The 20,421-nt window shown below is 39.2% G+C and overlaps 1 protein-coding gene across 1 annotated transcript; it reads right to left on the bottom strand.

Annotated features, from left to right (window-relative positions):
- Positions 1–1,245: 1,245 nt before the first annotated feature.
- Positions 1,246–20,421, bottom strand: LOC114657733 (dynein axonemal assembly factor 1-like). Its single transcript, XM_028809615.2, has 11 exons — positions 20,264–20,421; positions 14,986–15,100; positions 14,283–14,374; positions 13,727–13,948; positions 12,653–12,819; positions 11,079–11,200; positions 10,777–10,940; positions 6,585–6,827; positions 4,856–4,962; positions 4,008–4,073; positions 1,246–2,047 (listed from the first exon to the last, which is right to left on the bottom strand). Exons 1-11 carry the CDS (start codon positions 20,412–20,414, stop codon positions 1,712–1,714), a joined length of 1,785 nt encoding a protein of 594 aa, XP_028665448.1. The 5' UTR covers positions 20,415–20,421; the 3' UTR covers positions 1,246–1,711.

Genomic DNA, 20,421 nt, shown 5'->3' with positions numbered 1-20,421 from the left:
GATGGTGGGAATATGGGAGTGTTGATACTTGACAACTGAACAAGAGAGACATTATAATGTCTAAAATTGGACATCCTACATTACAGTCTGGTTACTTTTAGTGTCCACGTCTATTAGTCAGACTGCAAGAATTTAGCTTGCGTTTTAATTTGAGTTTACAATTCAGGTTCATGTAAGGATACGCATTTTTTCCAACAGGTGGACATATTGTGTCATATTCTTTTCAGTGTGTTAATGGTCTCGAAGAGTGTGAGAGCGAGTCTGCTCTGTGTGATGCCCATAACCTGACCGGGACGGAGCCTTTTGCTGTCAGGATATTGTAAAATGAAGCAGCAATAACGTGAAAACAGCCAGGGTACCATCAGGTTAGCCCTGTTTAGTAGCCATTGGTATTGTGCAAGAAAAGCTTGAGAGCTTTGGGTAATGTCCGTGTGCCTTCAAATAACGCTGACTCCCTGTGGCTGGTGATTTTCAATTTGATTGTTTAAATGCCCAGTTTTAATTCAGCTAATAGAAGTACAGGAGGATTTGTTCATTGTTTTCACTAGATGGCAGCAGAACTTCAACAATTCGTTCTTTAAAATTAAAAAAAAAAAAAAAAAAAAAAAAAATGCTTTGTCAAGTTCCATTTTTTGTTCAGTACGCCTCCTGTAACACCACATGCTGGTGTAATCCTCTTACAGGGATATAGTTGACCAAAAAACAGATGCAGAGATGACTTGAACTCCACAAATATCTCTGGAGGGATTTGCAGTGTTCTATTAGATGGGCTGAAATACAGTAGCACTCACTTTCAAAACTCAACTTGACGTTTTTAATTTAGAAGAATTAAGTGGATAGAACTGGCAGGCTTTATTGGGCTGAATGGCCTGTTCTCGTCTAGATTGTTCCAATGTGTTTTCTGTAATAGTTCCCATTTTGCTAGTTGAGAGTACAAAACAATTCAGTATTGATTAAGGAAATAAAGCACTTGAAAAGAATGCTTAACCAAATCATGGCTTTCCATTCATTTTGGAACATAAAATGTTCCAAGTAAGAAGAGGCCACTCTGTGCGTGTTTCTATTTTCAGGTAGGACTTCCTCCACGCATGCATTTCTCTTTTTATTTTGTCACCGAGTTTTGTTTGCCACACTCCCATGACCCACTGCGTTCCACACACAATACACGGACCTTCTAGCCGGGCCTGTGAGAGTTGAAAGAACTGAATTTCAATTTATCAGTGACTTTGAGGATGTAAACAAATGGCCTGAACAGACTACGTCCTTTTAGCCTATTAAAGGCAGCCATTACCTTTATCCCCAAATTCTCTTGAGGTCCTAGTTTGGTATGGGTTGTGAGGAACAGGAGCCTAACCAGCAGTAGTGGTTACAAGGCAGGAATCTTTGTGTAGGAGTCACCGTGCACTCCGACACTTAGAAGTGGCCAGTGAGCAGCGACAGGCGTGTCTTTACCCCACTGACTCAGACTCGGACTCTGAGGCTGCGAGGGTACAACACTGCCAGCTGCACCACCACGCTGCCCCTACACCTCTTTATTTCAGCCAAACGACTGCACTCTATACTGTTTTGGTTCGGTTTTATTAATAGCACTTATTCAAAGGCAGGAAATAGACATCAATGGTAATTTTTCTTAAGAAGTATGCCAATAAATTGTCAGAAACCAAATTTAAACATCTGGTTTATAATAAATTGGATGACAAAGGAAAGGCCTTTAATCCAGCTCTTCTATTAGACATCTGCCTTGCGCCTTATGCTCTCCTCTTCCTCCTGGGGTTTCCAAGAGATCGGCAACGTCGCACAACTGGATGTGAGATGAAGGTTTTGCCATGAGGGCCTCTGCGTTACTTGTAATTTCACTTTTTTCTAGGGTATCCATCATAGCCAGTTCTGTTTTAAAGGCTGGTATTTCTGAGTCCAAGACCTGATTTGGCTCCTCTTGTGGTGATGGTATCTCTTCAATCAGCCTCTTTCCCGACTCCTTTTCAGTCTTTGTCCAAGCACTTTGAAGTTCTTCATTTCTAAATGCGGTGATCTCATTTTCTCTATTCTATAAATGAGATAAAATACAAGCTTATTTTTATTTGGGTTTATAATGTAAAAAAGGTAACTGTAAAATGTTCAACAATGACTTGTGGGAATCAGTACGGTCTCTAAAAGTGAAAAATAAACCTCAACATTTCAGTCGCATCATTGTCTGCAGATGTGACCAGCCTTTAGGTCGGGCCGTGCTTCATGGCAGCATGCTGCCTTGATGTGAAATAGAAGGCCAACAAAGCCTTCCGCCTTAGGCAGTACACCTCTGCTGCTGCTACGACACAATGAGTCAGGCCCTACTGCTTCTTTGCCAACTCAATCATGGCTTCATCGCTTATCAAGTGGATTACTACAATTTGTTTTTCACTTGCCTTCCTGCACAGTCCATTTTAAGTGCACCCAACTGCTTGGTCACATAACTCCCAAAGCCTCAAGAGCCACAGCACATCTGACCTCCTGAGCGTCAGACTTCTCACAGCTCAATTCCAAGGAAACGGTCAGCCTCCCATTGGAGCCCGTATTACACAGCTCAATATGTGTAGATTATTTCTATCATTATAACAACCATCAACAATTTAGATGCAGGCCTCACTTTTGATTTTAAAATACAATGTAGAGTATGTATAAATTACACATTTACTGATCTTCCTACATCAGCACTGAATGAGCTCGACAACACAATACCCAAACCTCTCGAGAAAACTTCTCCTGATCTCTGGCTGCACACTCCCAACCTTCCAGATCGTCACCACTGCTGGCCCCACTGCTCGAGTCCTTTTGATGCTGGCCTTTTCACAATTCCACAGCACTGTTCTGGTACGCTGCATATTTTTCAGGAATGCTTAAGGAAGGACCTTTGTTGTTTTCTCAAATGTGGAATTCTACATGCATTTTTGTGCAATTCGAGGCTTATTTTAAACCTGATTGGCTTAAGATAAATAACTGCCATGGGACAACAATTTGTGATTTGAGGAAGAGCAGAAACCTGATGATAGCATATCCACCAAGAGAAAGCTGCCTTAAACCTGCACTTGCCTGCCACAGGTGTGAGAGAATGAAACGTTTTCATTTGATTTTTCAAAGACAGAGCATTTAACGTTCACGTTCGGCCTGCCTTCCTTCCAAGTTAACTCCACCCTGCTGTGTGCTCGTCCGTTTACCATTAGTAATGACATCACCCTCACGAAGATCACAGTCACAGATAGTTAATGTTTTATTTACTGATTACAGCTATTGTAGTGTTGCAATGCACAACAGCAACATGCTGTGGTTCATGGCCCAGTGATTGGGTAACATTGTGGTAATTCACTTCCAAGATGGAGTTTAATCCCTGAGTTGAAGTTATTTACTGTGCCTGTCAGTTTACCTTTATTGTGCTTTCTCCGTCTGTTTTGGGTGTGTACGTTGATATGACTCAACAAGGTTTATGGTCCATGCACACACTTTATATATGTAATATCTTCTGGGGAGAAGGTCACCCTATGCTGCACTGACAGCTGCTCACCCTCCCTGTGCTTTGTGGACCTTCACTCAGAACTGCCATACCTCAACATCCAGCCACTAAGGATTAAGAGCTCCACAAGCTGAACAAACTCACTCGCTTCAACTGGCCTATGGCTGTGCTGTACACTTCACTGGTGTTGAACTCACAGGTGCATTCAGTTTATTGATTTTGAATTCTGAATGGCCGACAGGACATTTTAACCTTTTGCTGTTTCCCATGGATCATTTTGTGTTTCTTTCCTTAATATGCCTTATGCTGTTTTGCTTGCTTTTTTAAAGCAATATACACTAATAAAAAAAAAAGTGACATTTTAAAATTTCTTCTTAATTCTAAAACACAGTGGTCTTAAAACCAATTCATGCAGTTCAGGGTTGTGGTGAGGAGGGTGCTAAGGCTTTTCTGGCAGCATCAAGATCATGACAGGACCCAATCCCCCCCCTAATAATAAGCAATTTATAAATATGCAGACCTTTGAAGAGAAGAACTCTTCAGCAAAAAATTCATTCTCATCAACCTCTTCCAAATCTGGCAGATCCTACCAAGAAAAAGAAATTTCACCATTATGTATATTTTACAATACAAAAAGGCATTAAAGGATAAGTTTGGTATTTTTCAAGTCAAAGTTATTCGTTCATAAACATGGTATGTGTGCATCTGCCACAAATTGTGTTCTGAAGTTAAGCACTTTCTAAAAAATAGCTTGCCCATACTGGTGCTTTATAATGGAGGGTACTGGGTATGAAAGAAAAGCTTTAAAACCTACCAAATATGTCCATTTTTCATGCAATGACAGTCAAGTGTTGATCTGTGCCCTCTGTGCAATGCTGATCTTCTTTTAAAATGGCTAAAATCTTGTAATATTGGCGTTCTTTTATTCAAAAATCACATCTATAAACTATTTTACAATGCAAGTGTAATTGCAAGACACAGATTGATACTCAACATTTCCCTCCATGCTCCAACACCCCCAATGTAAAGTGCCAGTGTGGGCAAGATATTCTTTAAACTGATAGGTATTTTTCAAGGTGTTTTCTAACGTCTCCTTTAAACACTGACACATATAATTGTAATTGCATTTTCCTGTTCAACAGGATTATCTATAAATTTTTTTTTTATTTTGGCAAATGCTGTTCTACTTGTAACAGCACATACATTACAAAGACAAAGGTGTAACTTTGTCATAAAAATATGGGAAATGAGATTTACAAGTACTGTGCCTTGATCTCCTACAGAAACTGGCAGAGGCACAAAGCAGCAATGATGAGAAAGCACTCGAGGGATGAGGTGTGGAAGTGAGTCGTATATTAAGGTACTTACATCAAGGCAAATCGTTGGCTGCGGATCCAGCCTGATGGTCTCCAGTGCTTCGGTTTTGTCAAGTTCTGTGACCAAAGCACCAGAAGTAGCAAATACAGAATTATTTTCTGTAATGATATAAAAAAAGCATTTCATTAGTTACACTGTAATTGATTTTGTTTGTTACATAACTGATTTTTTTTAACAATGACTTTGAACTATTGAAAGATAAAATATTTTGCAGTTTAGTGTGCATATCTGCAGTTGTGAACTGCCAGGAGTATTTTCTTTTCAGCTTCAAAAAGCTCAGATTGGTCTGCTAATAAATGGTGAAAGCTTTTGACAAATAAATCAGGACAGTATACAGTTAGTTCCCCCCCCCAACCCCCCCCCCCCCCCCCCCCCATAGCAGATGTCCCCAGCTTGGCAAAAAGTGCCGGTAATTGATTTCATGGGATAAATCTTTGGTCCACAGGACGTGACATGGGAGTGTTGTAACAAGTCATTAGACTGTTTATGCTGAGAACTAATCTGGAGTCAATAATGAAGCACATGCACTTGCTATTTGTTATTCACACCATTTAATTTTGTTTCACGAATACTTTCCATTTGCATTTGTCACCTATGAATGCTGCTTGTCACCATTTCCTAGGTGCCCTGTGTTGGCGGTGAATGTTAAATGGATTTGCTTGGTAGTTTTTTTTCTTTTTTTTTGAGAGGGTTCTTTACTGGTTTGCCTTTTCTACTCCTGCGTTAGTATAAAACCAGCAAGTGGGACATCCTAATATCATTAAACATCATTATCGCCCTTAAACTATAGACATCTATCTGTTTTCTGATTTGTTTATTCCAATGCAGATTTAGGGAGAGTTGGAGCCATTTTAAAAGCATCAGGTGCAGTGCAGGATGGGGCATCAATCCATCACAGGGCACACTAATGCGCACACACACACTCATTCATACTTGGATAATTTATGCATTCTAAATAACACAGTTTGCATATTTGTGTGAATATGGAAAAGAAAAAGAGAAATCTAAAGGGAGAATATGCAAACCCCAAACAGAGAGAGGAACTGAACCCAGAAGTTGTGGAGGCTCCAGCACTAACCACTGTGCCACCTGCAGTACACCATTTAGTAAACACCACACACTCAATACTTAAACTGTGCCCTGTGTTGCTGGGATAACATTTGGCCCCTGCAGCTTTGAATTGGATCAAGTGGTTACAGAAAATGAGTGGACAGAAAATGGCTGTTGATGCACCAGAATTTTATACAGCTTAAATCATAATTTTTAAATTCTTGTTTTCCTCATGTTAGCAGTAATATACTGACAAGAAAAATAAATTGCAGATTGTATGCCTGTGGAAATAAAGTATATACATATACAGTGCATTCAAATTAAGCTATTAAGATACATTTAATACATATAAAGTCAAATAATAAGTTATGTGCAATTTCTTATTACAAGTTTTTCAGTGAAGTATAAGATTACTCAGCCCTTGCTTAATAGATGGCTTTGCTTATGCACTTACAGAATATGTCAACAGTCCACATAGCAGTCAGTAATACTAGTGTAGTCCTGAAGAGGATGGGATGAACGGACAGTCATGGGGCCAGCCCAGTTACCCATCACCCTCGTCTGAATCAGAGTTTGGTCTTAAGCTCAGGAGGTTACTGATGCAGTCCCCCATCATTCATCTGGACACATAAAAGTATATGAAGATAGTGTATTGTCCTCATAGGCTTACCTGTTGGTTCTCTTCTAAGATCATCCAAGATAACAATAGAGTCAGACTCTTTGGAAGCTTTCTCCTCTTTATTAGGGGCTTTTACATTTTTCTCTTCTGCTATTTGTGCAAGAAACTCCTCATGGGCCTCCATGGTCTCATTCACAAAACGTGCAATTTTGTTTTGGGACGTAGCATCAGCAGGGCTCTCTGGGACATCATTTATGTCTTCATCACAATGGTTGCTGACCACTGGATGTGCATCTATAAGGTGAGACAAAGATTTTCTGAAATGTTAAAAAATGTGTAAAATATGGGGCCTAAGGTTCAGGTGTCTGATTAGCTGCCAATTTTAGAAAATGTTTCATTGTACAGATTACACTATTTTATATAGCACATTAAAATTGATTTAGCATGGTGCTCAACTTAAAGGTCACGGTATAACATGAAGGCAATTTGCTGGTCTTATATTTTTGTAAATCATGTAAATTAATGTGAAAATTGAACATGGCTACTTGTTGCTGAAATGTTAGTATTTATTTTATAAGAACTGCTCAGTTAAAAAGCAACAATTGTGAATTGCAGTATTGGTAGTTGAAGACACTATAGAAAATGGGAGTGTGCCAAATGTGCTTACATATTAAACCAAATTACAGTTTGACAACTGAAATACTTGAGATAAATGACTATTATTTACTCCAAGATAACCCACCCATTCCCCCTCCCCCCCCCCTTGTTATCAGCAGTGCGTTAACGTGACTAGAACGCCCTTTGCTCCTGGTAAGAGAACAGGTGTATTTTAACATAATAGGGTAGCAAATGAATTGTTTTTTTTTAATATTTTTTGTGCACTGCCATATAGTTAAGGATTCAAAAACTTCAAATATTTCTTTATAAATACTCAACCTCCACAAGGTGCTTAACAAAGCAAAAATGAAAAAGCCAAGCCATTTACTAATCAACTGAAAATCCAGGAATATGAATACAAAAGAGAAATAATATTAACTGGTTTACAACAATGGTAGTATTTGGTTAACCAGAGTTTGTGCACCCATGTGCATAAAGTAACTTTCTGCCATGTGGTAACATATGGAAACACTTGTAGTGTTTTACTGTATGTGCTGCTTAAGAGCACAGAGATAATTACATGGTGTAAAGCCCATTACAGTACTTAAAGCAGACCACTCCCTGGTATGGAGATCAGAGAGGCTGCTTTAATGTCAGGGTTGAACCTTAAACTCTCGCTGTGATGCCGCCTGTGTTGTGTATAGTACATCATTACACGGGCTGTTAATGCTATGACAGTTGTTTAACATTTTTATCCCTTACTGTTATCAGAAGTTGTTCATAGATATAAGGAATGACTGTAGTGGGTATTTTAAACACAATAAAGAACAAATAAAATATGTTTATTAATGAAGAGATCTGAATCTCTGTAACCCAAATACAAAGTTATCATTGTGGCAGGGAATATTAAAATGAAAAGCAACTGCAACATCATCATGTGAAATGAATAAGCCACAACATTTATTTTATGTATAGCACCTGTCTATGGTAGATAGCACTTCAAGGGGCTTTACAAGGACAAAGGCACAGTACAGTAAGGGAGGTGTATAGTAGGAGTAGATTGTGAGGCATACTACAGGGATTAGATCTTTCAGTTGTCCTTGGAGTGCCTGGGTGGTCCCCAGAGAGGCCTAAAGAAATTTGCTAGGCATATGGAGGCCTGGACAGCCCAGCTCAGGATTTTGCTACCATAACCCTCACCAGGAGAAATGGAAAGATGATGATGATGATAAATGGTGCAAGAATGACAAGAAAGACATGTGAGGTGAATGACTCAGTGTCACACAGTGAGTTAGAGGCATGGACTAAACTGGCAGTTCTAAGGTTTGAATTCCAGTGTATTTGCCACTAGACAACACTATGTGTACATCAACAACTGGAAAATGAGAGTGGACATCATGGAGAGTAAAATGTAAAACTTGCCACAGCTTGTAATGTCCAGACAAATAGAGAGGTGCTATGTGGGTTAATGATGAGCTGTAAGTTTAATGTACTTTTGAAGTTACAAAGCAGAGCTATTGACACTTGGCAGATGGTTTAACGCAGCTAAGCCACATGATGGCCGAACTTTCTCAAAATATGAAGCAGTCAGACAACATTTATCTTCTGCATTGCTGTTACCAAACATTTTTTTGAATACTCAAGGATATATGAATCTAAAGTAATAATACTGTAAGGTGCTGTCTAGATGCCCTGCACGATGCCTGGGGAGGAAAGGTAAACAAAGAACCATGAAGCACATCATCTGAGAGTGTGTAACACCCATGAAAGTAAATCCATTCTGGAAGCTGTAAAGAGAAACGGGGCTTTCAAAGACAATGGCACTGCAACACACTTTCATATATTATTATCTTTCAGTAGTTAACAAGACCCCGTAGGTTTTAAAAGGTAAAATAACTACTTGCACGTTTCTTGAAGCACTGGCATGTTAAATGATTTAATCAAAATTACACAAATGAATCACTGTACAGCTGAGCTCTCTAGCCAGTAGGCCATACTACCTGAATGAATGCTTTCATTGAGATGGCAGCTCAGTGACTATGTGTTTTCTTTATAGTTTTATGGACTTTTTTGTGTGTGCTGTTTTTTTTTTTTTTGGAACACAATGGATGCATATAAGAAAAATTAGACTTAGATGTCATAGTCATTTAGGGGTAAAATAGTTGCTGTACTTTCCATATTAAAATATAGCATCCATCTTAGGGTTAATAAATATCAGGCATATCAGTGAACGAGTGAACAACAAAGACAAGAATGTACCAGGAGAAGGTTAATGTCATACACCAAATGTATGATGAAGAGATCAGCAGATGTCCTGTAAACAACAAGACTGGACATTTGTTACATATACAGAGATTTCAGGGGTGATGGCTAAACCTATGAGGCATGAAAAGAACAAGAGTGAATAAAGAAGATTTTTATTTCAATAAGTCATATGGATGTAAGCCAACGAACCTATCAGAGTAAATGTCAAGTGCTGTGTATGCATTAATTCGGCACTGTTATGTTAATTCAGATATTAATTATGAGTTTCTGCTTTTATTCTGTGATCATTCTGTAACATACTGCTGTGATGAATGCTCTCTCTTCACCATGGTGCTACAAGGGTAAATAAATGACGCAGATAGAGAAGCTTTCTTCAGCTTGATTACTGCAACCTTGCTCTGGTAGAGGATACGTTTCTTTCTTTAATTAAAATGTTTGATTTCTACCACAGCAATACAACTCTTTTGCTCACATGAGTGTTTCTTTGATTTTACCATATGTGTTTTGTTCTCCTAAATAAAATAAAATATGGCAGTTCATCCTATCTTACAATATCCACCATAGTGATGGCAAAGGCACAAATAAAGGCAAGTGCCCTTAATGGACTGGCATAGGCCTCAGTCTTAGTCCCATTTCCCCCTTTCATATCCTAATGAAACTATGGTTGTGTTCACCTTTTAAGTAAGTAAGTTGGTAGACATTATTGCAATTACACGTGGCTGCACTAAATGGAGGCTTCTAGCACTTTATTATAATTCCTTGTGCTTTGTCATATATTAAACCATTAGGCCCACACAAGACAATTCCAGTCCAAGGACTTTGGATGCTCTGGCTGGAACCCGAAAATTGGAAAGTGCTTTGGTTTCAGTTCGGCGATAGTCAAGTAAGAAAGCTATCATCTGCTGAGAACAAATGAAATAATTCCAATGCGGGTGCGGGACAGCTTTAAGATGTTGCTTGTTAAAGAATGTACACTTTTTGTGCAGTTGTCTTTGATAAAATATTCTGAGGTGTGCAAAGTCTAGCAGAAGGCAAAATGTAACAGTGATTTAAATCTGGATTCATCAATTTAAGGCCCACCAAATCATCTACTGTCTATCTAGTAGTTAACTGTGTTAAGAAAAAAAGCATGCTGGGCCTCTGCTAAACCTTTTCTGTTGTCTTAATATACGTAATGGATTATGTTATGTTAGACTATGATGCCTTGTCCTATAGCTCTCAGAAAAAGGTAGAGGAACAAGGTTCTTTTTGATGAAATTTTTTGAAACATGATGTCTGTGTCAATGCTTTGCTTATATCATCTGAACTGTGCTTTACTATTTGGGTTTTGTTGTCTTAAAACAGAAAAACGGCAGCTCACTGACATTTCAGTCAGACCTACCCTCCTGATTTCCTTCAAGCTGTCTTTTCTCCTCAGCTTTCTTCCGAATAGCAGCCAGGGCATCGATGCTGTCTTGAATCTTTTTCCTCTCCCTTGTCTCCCATTTTTGTCTCTCTTCTTTCTCGGCTTCCCATCCCCCTGAGGCCCAGGCTTCGGCACAGGCCCTGCACAAAGTAGTGTGGTTTTCACCGTTATGAGATATAACTTGATTTAGACATGCAGTGTCAGATTTAATGGTTCACTTGTGAAGATTCTGATTACGTTTTTTTTTCTTGCTATGCACCATTGTTAGAGTTACATACCTGTCCTTAGGAAATATTGGCCTGTCATCCAAAAATGTGAGGTGCTTCAGTCGTACTGTCACAGTCCTCCTGTAATTTGCAATCTTTTTCGTTACTTCATTGCCCATCAAATTTAAGACTCTCTGTCAACAGAAAATACCCCTTATAGGTCAAGACAGTCCCATGGAACAAATGAAATGTGTCCTGCTATAAAATGTAATGAGTGAGCCGATTAAATCACATTGTTACGACTGGTGATTACATTTATGCTTGCATCTGCCCATAGATTTACATATGCATAACTGACAAAAAAAAAGGCTTCACGAGTTCTAAAGTTCTGTCCTGCTTCTCTGAACGATTAAAAAGTCAATAAAAATAAAATGCATATTTTAAAATAGGGGGCGGCACGGTGGCGCAGTGGGTAGCGCTGCTGCCTCGCAGTTGGGAGATCTGGGGACCTGGGTTCGATTCCCGGGTCCTCCCTGCGTGGAGTTTGCATGTTCTCCCCGTGTCGGCGTGGGTTTCCTCCGGGCGCTCCGGTTTCCTCCCACATTCCAAAGACATGCAGGTTAGGTGGATTGGCGATTCTAAATTGGCCCTAGTGTGTGCTTGGTGTGTGGGTGTGTTTGTGTGTGTCCTGTGGTGGGTTGGCACCCTGCCCAGGATTGTTTCCTGCCTTGTGCCCTGTGTTGGCTGGGATTGGCTCCAGCAGACCCCCGTGACCCTGTGTTCGGATTCAGCGGGTTGGAAAATGGATGGATGGATTTTAAAATAGCAACTGAAACATTTCCATTGTCTGGTATTGGTATTAATATGCAAGTAGTTATCTCATTGTCTCAGTTGGCTCATAAAAATTATTTATAAATAGCATGGAAAAAAAAACAGAAAAATAAAAAAAAACATTTGTACAGAATATTTAACAGATAGCTGTTATGGTGCAGTATAAATGGAGACTTCTGTAACTTATAGACGCATTCATGTTTCACATCTCTGAAAAAATGGTAAACTCGCATAGACTTTTAGAATTTAGAAAAATGTTCATTAGGATTATGATTGTTTTCAAAATAGTTTCTAGCAAAGTCTATTTTTATGAAAATAAGAGTTACTGTAACAATTTACATCTGAAAAAGTGTAACTCTCAAGGATTTTGAAAATGTTAGATGGAAACGATCTCTTTAGAAACTTGATTTTATCAGCTCTTTTGAAAGATTTACTACTGTAAAAAATGACTTTGGATGGGGAGAGGCATTTAATGTGAAGCACTGCCTGAATGAACTGATGTTTACAACCACTGGGCAGATACGAGGAACACGTCTCCACCCTAAGTGCTTTCAAAGCCTGACTTACAAGCCAATATTAACTCACAGTTTTAAAGGGCCTGTTTCAGATAAAATATGGTGTATTTTGTACACAAGCTTTTTTCAATAATATTTTTCTTCCATAAGTATAAACATTTGCAAATACATTTACTGCTGCTTAAAATCTACTACTTTTCCTTCCATGCTTCAGAAATATGTCCATGAACAGGCCATCAAATCCTTTTTGTTTTAATTACCTGAACATTTAAATGCATTTAACTTGAAAACCAGGCTCACCAGATTTGGCATAGCTTCAAGGACTTCAAATATTTTGGGATCGTTCAGTTTGTTGTATGAAAGATCAAGAATGCTGATGCTTGGGCACTCCTTCAAATGTGAAATATCCTCTATTGTTTGCAATTGGTTATGGGCCATTTGGAGACTGCTTAGGATTGTTAAACAGGCTGTTAAAAAGAAAAATAGTGTTCTTCTGAATAGTTAAAAACATTTCAGCCAAATATTAAATGAGCTCTGTACTAAAGTGCTTTCTATTGCAAATATCTGTAAAAAATGAAAACTACTTCTCTTTTATTTTACTCCTCTTAAGCAGGTTTCATAACCTTTGTTCTATTAAATATCTGCTCAGTGAGAAAGTGGCAAATACTTTGGCTTAGAAGATTGTCTACTTAGGGATAATGTTGAAAGGCCATCTGAAATTTCAGTTGACTAATGGTAGTGAGAATTCAAGCAAAATGACACCTTTTATTGGCTAACTAAAAAGATTACAATATGCAAGCATGCCTGAAGAAGGGGCCTGAGTTGCCTCGAAAGCTTGCATATTGTAATCTTTTTAGTTAGCCAATAAAATGTGTCATTTTGCTTGGCTTTTCTCTACATTCATAATGGCTAACACGGTACAACACCCTAGTACTACAGTTGACTATTTGCAAATTAGGCAGTCTATACAACTCATCTCCTGCAGTGCTAACTTAAGTAAGATTTTCTTGTTGCTGTAAAGACATTGAATGTTAAGTTAAATGCAGATTCTAATTTCAATTGTTAGTTGGTTCCTACCTAATGCTTTCTGAGTAGGCTCTGACTTCAGGAAACACTAATCTTGGATTAGGAGAGCTCAGCATATGCACAATTTGTTCATCCATTCATTTCTTAACTCACTTATGCAATTCAGAGTTACAAGGTGCCAGTGCCTACAGTCAATTTTAATATCACGCCTTTCATAATATACAGGAAATAAGTTTAGAAATTAGTTTAAACTACTATTACAGAAGAAAAAGTTACATGTACATATTACCAGATACAAATCAACAGGTAGGTTCATTAGTCTGGGCTGGCTAGGAGGCTTCTACTCACATAGATTTTCAATTGTCTGTATGTAATTATTACAGACATTAAGAGTATCCAGATCTTTAAGCGGCTCAAGGTTTTCCAGCTTCTGAATCAAATTTTGATGTAGAAACAGACATCGCATTTTGGACTGGTTCTCAAGGTTCTCAATTTTCTGAAGACCATTGCATTCCAACCACAGACACTTCAGTCCAGTATATTCCTCCAGGTTTTCAATAGCAATGAAGCCTAGTAATCACAAATGAGAATTTTAAACAAGATCTTTCACAATCCGCACGTGTGACATTTCTGAACTGCTTTGTCTTATTCTAAGTTACAGTGCGCATTGCCTGTTGTTGAAGAGTGGAAGAAAAGAGGTTCATCTCTTTAGAAGCAGTGGCAGTGAAGACACAAAAAGATCAGCTCACTTTTGGATTCTAGTAATAAATTTTGACTTACAGTTTACTAAACTGTTTTACTGTTTTACAGAAAATGATTAGATAAGCAGCAACCCAGTATTTACGTATATATCAACAAATAAGCAGATATGGTTTCTGTATAGAAGAGATAAATTGACAATAACCTTTATAGTGAAGATACAGTGTGTCATTCAGATAAGGAGTCAGATAGAGCTTTTGCTGTTTGCAGTGATCCTTCAGGAATCTTTTGGTCATTCTACAAAAAAAGGATACTAGATAATGAGAATATATTGAATCTTCTTAAAGAAATGAAATAAAATTAAAAAAACAACAATCTGAACTTATTTTTTTAAAATGTTCCAGATATAGTACAGTTAGTATATACACATAACCATTAGATGAACAAGGGACACCCTGCATCAGTCTCCATGGATAGTCACTATGTTGAATGAATTGAAAACATCATACTGTAAATTATATAAAAATCAACAACCTACCAGTATTAAAATTGGAATTCTTCTTGTGACTTGTTATATCTTTAAGTTGACCTTAGTATACAAATATCAGCTTACGCAATTTTAGCCTATTTTGAGCTTACCATCTTGACCTCTAATTATTGGTTCCAGTGAATCATGCTGGAAACTATTGACATTCTCAGGCATTCTGGGAGCTGTAGTTATGGTCAGAACTAGCCTTTTTAAAATTTTTTCTGCACTGGATAATGATGGTGTTCTTGGTGCATAAACACAAGACTAAGCACTATGCTAATTTTAGAAAGAGGAACAAGGCTTTTGATGCCACAACTAAGACATGGCATGTTTCGATTTACTCCAGTTGTCAGATCAACAATCAAAATTAAATTGGTACCTTGGTCCACTGTCTTTTTGTTTAGACTGTTTCTGCTGTGTCACAGTTGTGTTAATTTGTTGAATATAATTTATATTTTCTTTTGAGTCTTCAGCAGACAAAGACACATCATTGCCTTCAAGGAAAAGAGAAAAGAAACCAAGGTTACAATCATATTTTTTTCTATTTATTTTACAGTGCTCCTCAACAGAAACTTTCAGCACAAGTCTATTGTATCAACATTTCAAAGGTTATAGTATGATTTACAAAGGGCTTTTTCTCTCACTATCATTTTCTACACACTTTTTTTTCCTTTTGGTTATGAAGAAATGAATACTATCCTGCCACCATTGGGCCCACAACGTAGCACTGAGCACATTGGAAAGCAAACCTAGACTGGATGCCAAACCAAGATACATTTATTCATGGAATGCAAATATAGAGATGCCACATAAACTAACATGTTGACTTTGGGATGTGGAAGGAAGCTAGTGCACCAAAAAAACTTGCTTGCAAATGGGACAGAGACTGGGTTGGCAATATCATATTATATCCAATACACAGAAATGCAACTGTCCAATGTATTTATGCATACATGTGTCGACCATTTCATTTAAAATAGAAATCAGTCAATAATTTTACAGTACTTTTTTATAGTCTTGGACCACTCAAGGAAATTATATTTAAAGCCAGTTGTCTGGGCAGTTTATTCTCATTTGCTCATGAAAGCACTGTATAACTTTAGAATAAATACAAATAACCATTGATATAATTAACAGTTACAAGAATTTCTTGTGTTGTTCAAAACATTATTCATGATTTGTAAGATGGCTTGCAACCTGTGCTGTTGGGATAGGTACCAGCTCTCTGTGACCCTTTAAAAATTATTTTCTTGGGCAGGTAAGACTTTTACACAGTGTTAGTAATTTGACAATTCATGATAATAGGTAGCATTCCATTATTTAACTTATGTATAAGATAACCCTGATAATTCTTGACTGCAAACCTTGTAATCGTGTGACAGCATATGGTTTAGTTTGTCCACATTAAGTTGGTGTAAACGTTTATACTGATGCTCTGTCCAGTGTTTGTTCCAGCCTTGTACCCAGTGCTACTGGGACAGACGCCAACTGGATATGTGTTAGGGGGTGGGTGGATGGATACATAGGTGGGTAAGGGCTTATAGAGTGTTGCACACGCGTGCCTTGGGAACATAGTTTAAAGACTCTCATAGTGGTAATTTATATTGTCCATAAGACAGTGCTGTTTACTAACACATCTTCTCTTCATCCCTTTACAGACCACATGACTGACAGTCCTACCACCTCTGTCGTTACTTCCAGTGTCCGCCCCCCCTGGACCTGCCTCTTTCAGTCTGGGCTGTACTTAACTGCAAGTGTTATCTTCCTGGAGCAGCAAGACTTGTATCTATAAGGAGGTCTTTTTGCCCTTTTTCAATAGGAGTATAACTCATGTTTATTTTCAATAATACTGGGTTTGCCGCAGGGTCCCCAAATCTTTATGATTTTCATTACAGTGGCATAGTTTACATGATTTAGAAAGATTTGCATGATGAGCAAGTCCCAAGATGTCACAACCGTTAAGCAGGCCATGACAGAAAAGATACAGGCACTCAGAATCCAGGTAGGAGAACAATTAACTCAGCTTGCAGAGGCAAAGGTGCATAATTGGGCACATGGGACCATCCAGCAGGAACAGCTGATGGAACATCCCAGGCATTGTTGCTTTTAGAGCCTGATGACGATGCCGAGACTTATTTCCTTATATTTGAGCCTACTGCTACCCATCATCACTGGGAGTAAGCAGAATGGGCACACATACTGGCGTTGTTCCTGACGAGACCAGCTCAGCAGGCTGTGGATTATGATCAACTTAAAGTTTGGCCCATCAGACAAGGGAGTGGAAATTTGACCCAGAGCAGCCAACCTGCTCCCAGGCATTTGATTTATTGGGCATAGTTGAATGTTGGCTAAAGCTGAGGGTGAACGATACAATGAAGGTTGTCAAGGTCATAGCTTGCAACTTCCTCCTCAGCACCCTACACCCTCCCCAGTTTCCTTGCCAGGCCAGTCCAATGACTGGAAATCACAACCATGGAAAGACTTCCTGCATCCTTTGTGCAACACCGAGCAGCGTCGTAAGTTGAGTGCTCTGAATGGTCTGCTGATCGCCATAAGCTCCAGATTGGACATGTCATCATACCTAAGCCTATCCACTGCAAGATGGGACCATCAGGTGGAGCCAAGGAGAAGCCCACAACCCTCCTCTGCTGTTGCAAATGTAAGGAGGTTGGCCATACCATCCTGCCCTTGCTTCGGCGAGCTACTGAATTGTATCTGGGTGTGAGGACATAGGTATTGTTTCACAGCCAATCCCTTGTCCTACACTGGGGTGGTTGTTGCTAATGGGCACAAAGTCACAACAATAATTGATTCTTACATTAACATTCCTATTGTTACTGGCCGTGTCGTGGTCCCACAACAGTGGGAAACAATTATGACCAGTCTGGCCTTTCGTGGGGAAACTCGATGGTATAGGTCCGAGACTGGTCACAAAGTAAAACTAGGGAAGCAGAAACCACTCCAGATAAAATACTGGGCCTTATCACAGATAGTGAAAAGTCAATCTCAACCTGTCTTCATGCTTTGTTCTCAACCAGATACCTAAGGAGATGCGGCTACTCAGTATGACGTCAGAGGCATAGCATCAGCTTGTTCTGACTCCTCAACGGAGATGACAGCCGAGTTGCTGCAGCTTACCACCATGCCTATTGAGATCCCCACTGATCCTCTACCAAATTTACATTTCCAATTTAAGCTAACTCCGACTTCCTTTAAAAGAGAGCATTGGAACGATGATTCCTTAAATTTTGCCAAGAATGCAGTTATTGTGGTTGATGGACAAAGCATGTCTCTACCAATGCCACCTGGTCTGCACTTTGTATTAAATAATGACTTGTTATATCATGAAGCAGAACATGAGGGTAAGGTAAGAACATTGTTGCTAGTTCCTCAAATCTACCGGCAGCAGGTCTACGAACAAGTTCATGCCCACCTCCTAGGTGCTCATTTGGGACCTGAGAAAACACTACAGCAGATTAAACTGATTCTTTTGGCCAGGAATAAATGAGGAGGTCCGCCTATTCTGTGCATCATGTCCTGAATGTTAATTACGGCAGATTCCCCGGAAGGAATGTGCTCCTCTGATTCTTGTGCCATTCATTGATATTCCCTTTGAGCATATTGGAGTAAACATAGTAGAACCTCTTGAGCCCTCCGCCCTTGCCATAAATATGTATTAGTAATGGTGGATTACGCTACACGATACTCAGAGGCTATCCTCTTGAAAACTGCCAATTGCTTTAATATCGCAAGAGAAATGGTGGGGGTCTTTGCATATGCCAGCATCCTTAAGGAAGTCTTAACAGACCAGGGATCGCCCTCCACCTCAGAGACATTCAGGAAGGTTGCTAAATTACTCAAAATTAAGCACCTGAAGAATTCAGTATATCATCCTCAAACTGATGGTCTAGTAGAGCGATTCCATCAAATACTCAAACAGATGCTGCAGAAGGGGGTCAGCGATGATGGGAGGAACTGGCTGCAGTTACTGTCCCTTATTCTATTTGCTTCAGGAGGTCCCACAAGCCTTTATGGGCTTCTCCCCTTTAGTGTTGTTATACGGACAACAACCCAAGGGACTATTAGATATTCTAAAAGAAGGTTGGGAGGATTAGGCACTCCCTTCCATAAATATTTTTGAGTATGTCAAAGAATTATACAATAGATTTGTAAAAATTCGATCAATTTTAATGGAACATATGCAAACAGCACAGGCCTGTTTTTATGATAGTGGTACAAAGCTCCCCGTGAGCTCCATCCCCCAGACCATGTTATGGTTCTCATTCCCACTTCCCATTCTAAATTATTGGCCTATCGGCAGAGCCCCTATGAAATTAAGAAAAGGGACTGGTGGATTATTTGGTGAGATGACTGAATGGCCGACTTCCTGAATGAGTATATTATATCAATCTGTTGAAACCATGGAAGGAAAGGGAAACTGATCCCTACTCTGGACAAGCTTGTTCTTTCTTTGCCCATGAAAATGACCTTAATTACGGAAACATTTTGACACCAAAACAATGCGCTCGAACAGCCACCTTGTCTCTCCCAGAAGTCCCAGAACTCTCTGATTGCTCATTATGTCATTACAGAAACAGAGGTGGTTATCCTTGAATGCCCATACCGCCTCTAGGGACCAAAATGTTCAGAAATGGAACTTGAGATCAAACGAACGCTAAACCTTAGTGTGATTAAGGAAAGTTTTAGTTCCTGGTCTAGCCCTAACGTTCTTTCATGAACTTAACCAGGTTTTCCAATTCCCAAGCTTATCCAATGCTGCGGAGGGACAAACTCCTTGAACAGCTTGGTAATTCTTGACCACACTTGACATGATGAAAGGGTACTGGCAAATTCCTTTAATGAAATCTGATAAGGAATACATCGCTTTTAGAACACTAGTGGTCACTGGTAGTATTGTGTCCTCCCCTTTGGATTGCACAGGGACCCAGCAACTTTCCAGTATCTCGTGAATAGAGTGCTATGCCCCCACACTTCCTACAGTGCCACCTACCTGGATGGCGTCATTATCTATTCCAGCACCTGGGAGGAACATGTACCATATATCTGGGCTACTTGGTGGGTAGAGGTATGGTAATTATTAGACCGAGAGACCAGGTCCGCAGTGGTGGAACATGAAGCCTTGACGATCAAATAGGCTATTAGACAACTGAGGGACTACCTGCTTTGCTGTGAGTTCACTTTGGTTACAGACCATGCACCCCTCCAGTTGGTTGGCTTTGCATAAGGAGTCGAATCTGTGTATTACCAGGGTTTTTTTTGACTTCCAGCCATACAGGTTTAAAGTCCTTCATCGCTGGAACTTTCTCCATGCCAATTTAGTTGGAAGTATCACCTTCTTGTAGCAGTCACTTTGAGACTTGCCCTTTTTCAATATGTTTATAACTTGCATTTATTTTCAGTTAAACGGGATTTCTATGTCTGTATGCTTGTCTATATTTTTCGTTACAAGAGCAAATAGCCAGTAACACAATAATATTATTCCTCCAATCCAAAGCCCCTGTTCTCAAATTATCAGATAGGAAACGTTGTCTGCTTAAGAACCAAACAACACATGACAAGATAAGTTAGCAATGAATTCTTTGGTCATACAGTGATATAAGCAGATACCTGCTTTCTCTGAGTCTACCTAAGAGTACCTTTTGTTACAGAGGCCTTTGGTAGTTCTTCTTTTTGTAAATGTACACAGTCTTCTGGTCCATCTGTACTGCCTTTTATTAGTACTGGAAGTGCCATTGCTGGTTCAGTTTCTGAGGCCTTCTGTTCCAGTTTTTCCTCATGAGGCTGCATGTTGTCT

The sequence above is a fragment of the Erpetoichthys calabaricus genome, chromosome 9, assembly GCF_900747795.2.
Source record: "Erpetoichthys calabaricus chromosome 9, fErpCal1.3, whole genome shotgun sequence".
In the NCBI taxonomy this organism is placed as follows: Eukaryota; Metazoa; Chordata; class Cladistia; order Polypteriformes; family Polypteridae; genus Erpetoichthys; species Erpetoichthys calabaricus.
Note: the sequence above shows the minus strand (reverse complement) of the source record. Positions and strands in the feature narration are given on the sequence as shown.

Coding starts and splice junctions, on each gene's coding strand:
- LOC114657733 (XM_028809615.2), bottom strand. CDS start 20,414: ATGCAGCCTCATGAGGAAAAACTGGAACAGAAGGCCTCAGAAACTGAA. Junction 15,101..20,263: donor AAAGGCCTCTGTAACAAAAG/GTACTCTTAGGT, acceptor TTTTCCTTGAAG/GCAATGATGTGTCTTTGTCT. Junction 6,828..10,776: donor GCTTGAAGGAAATCAGGAGG/GTAGGTCTGACT, acceptor CTCACCTTATAG/ATGCACATCCAGTGGTCAGC.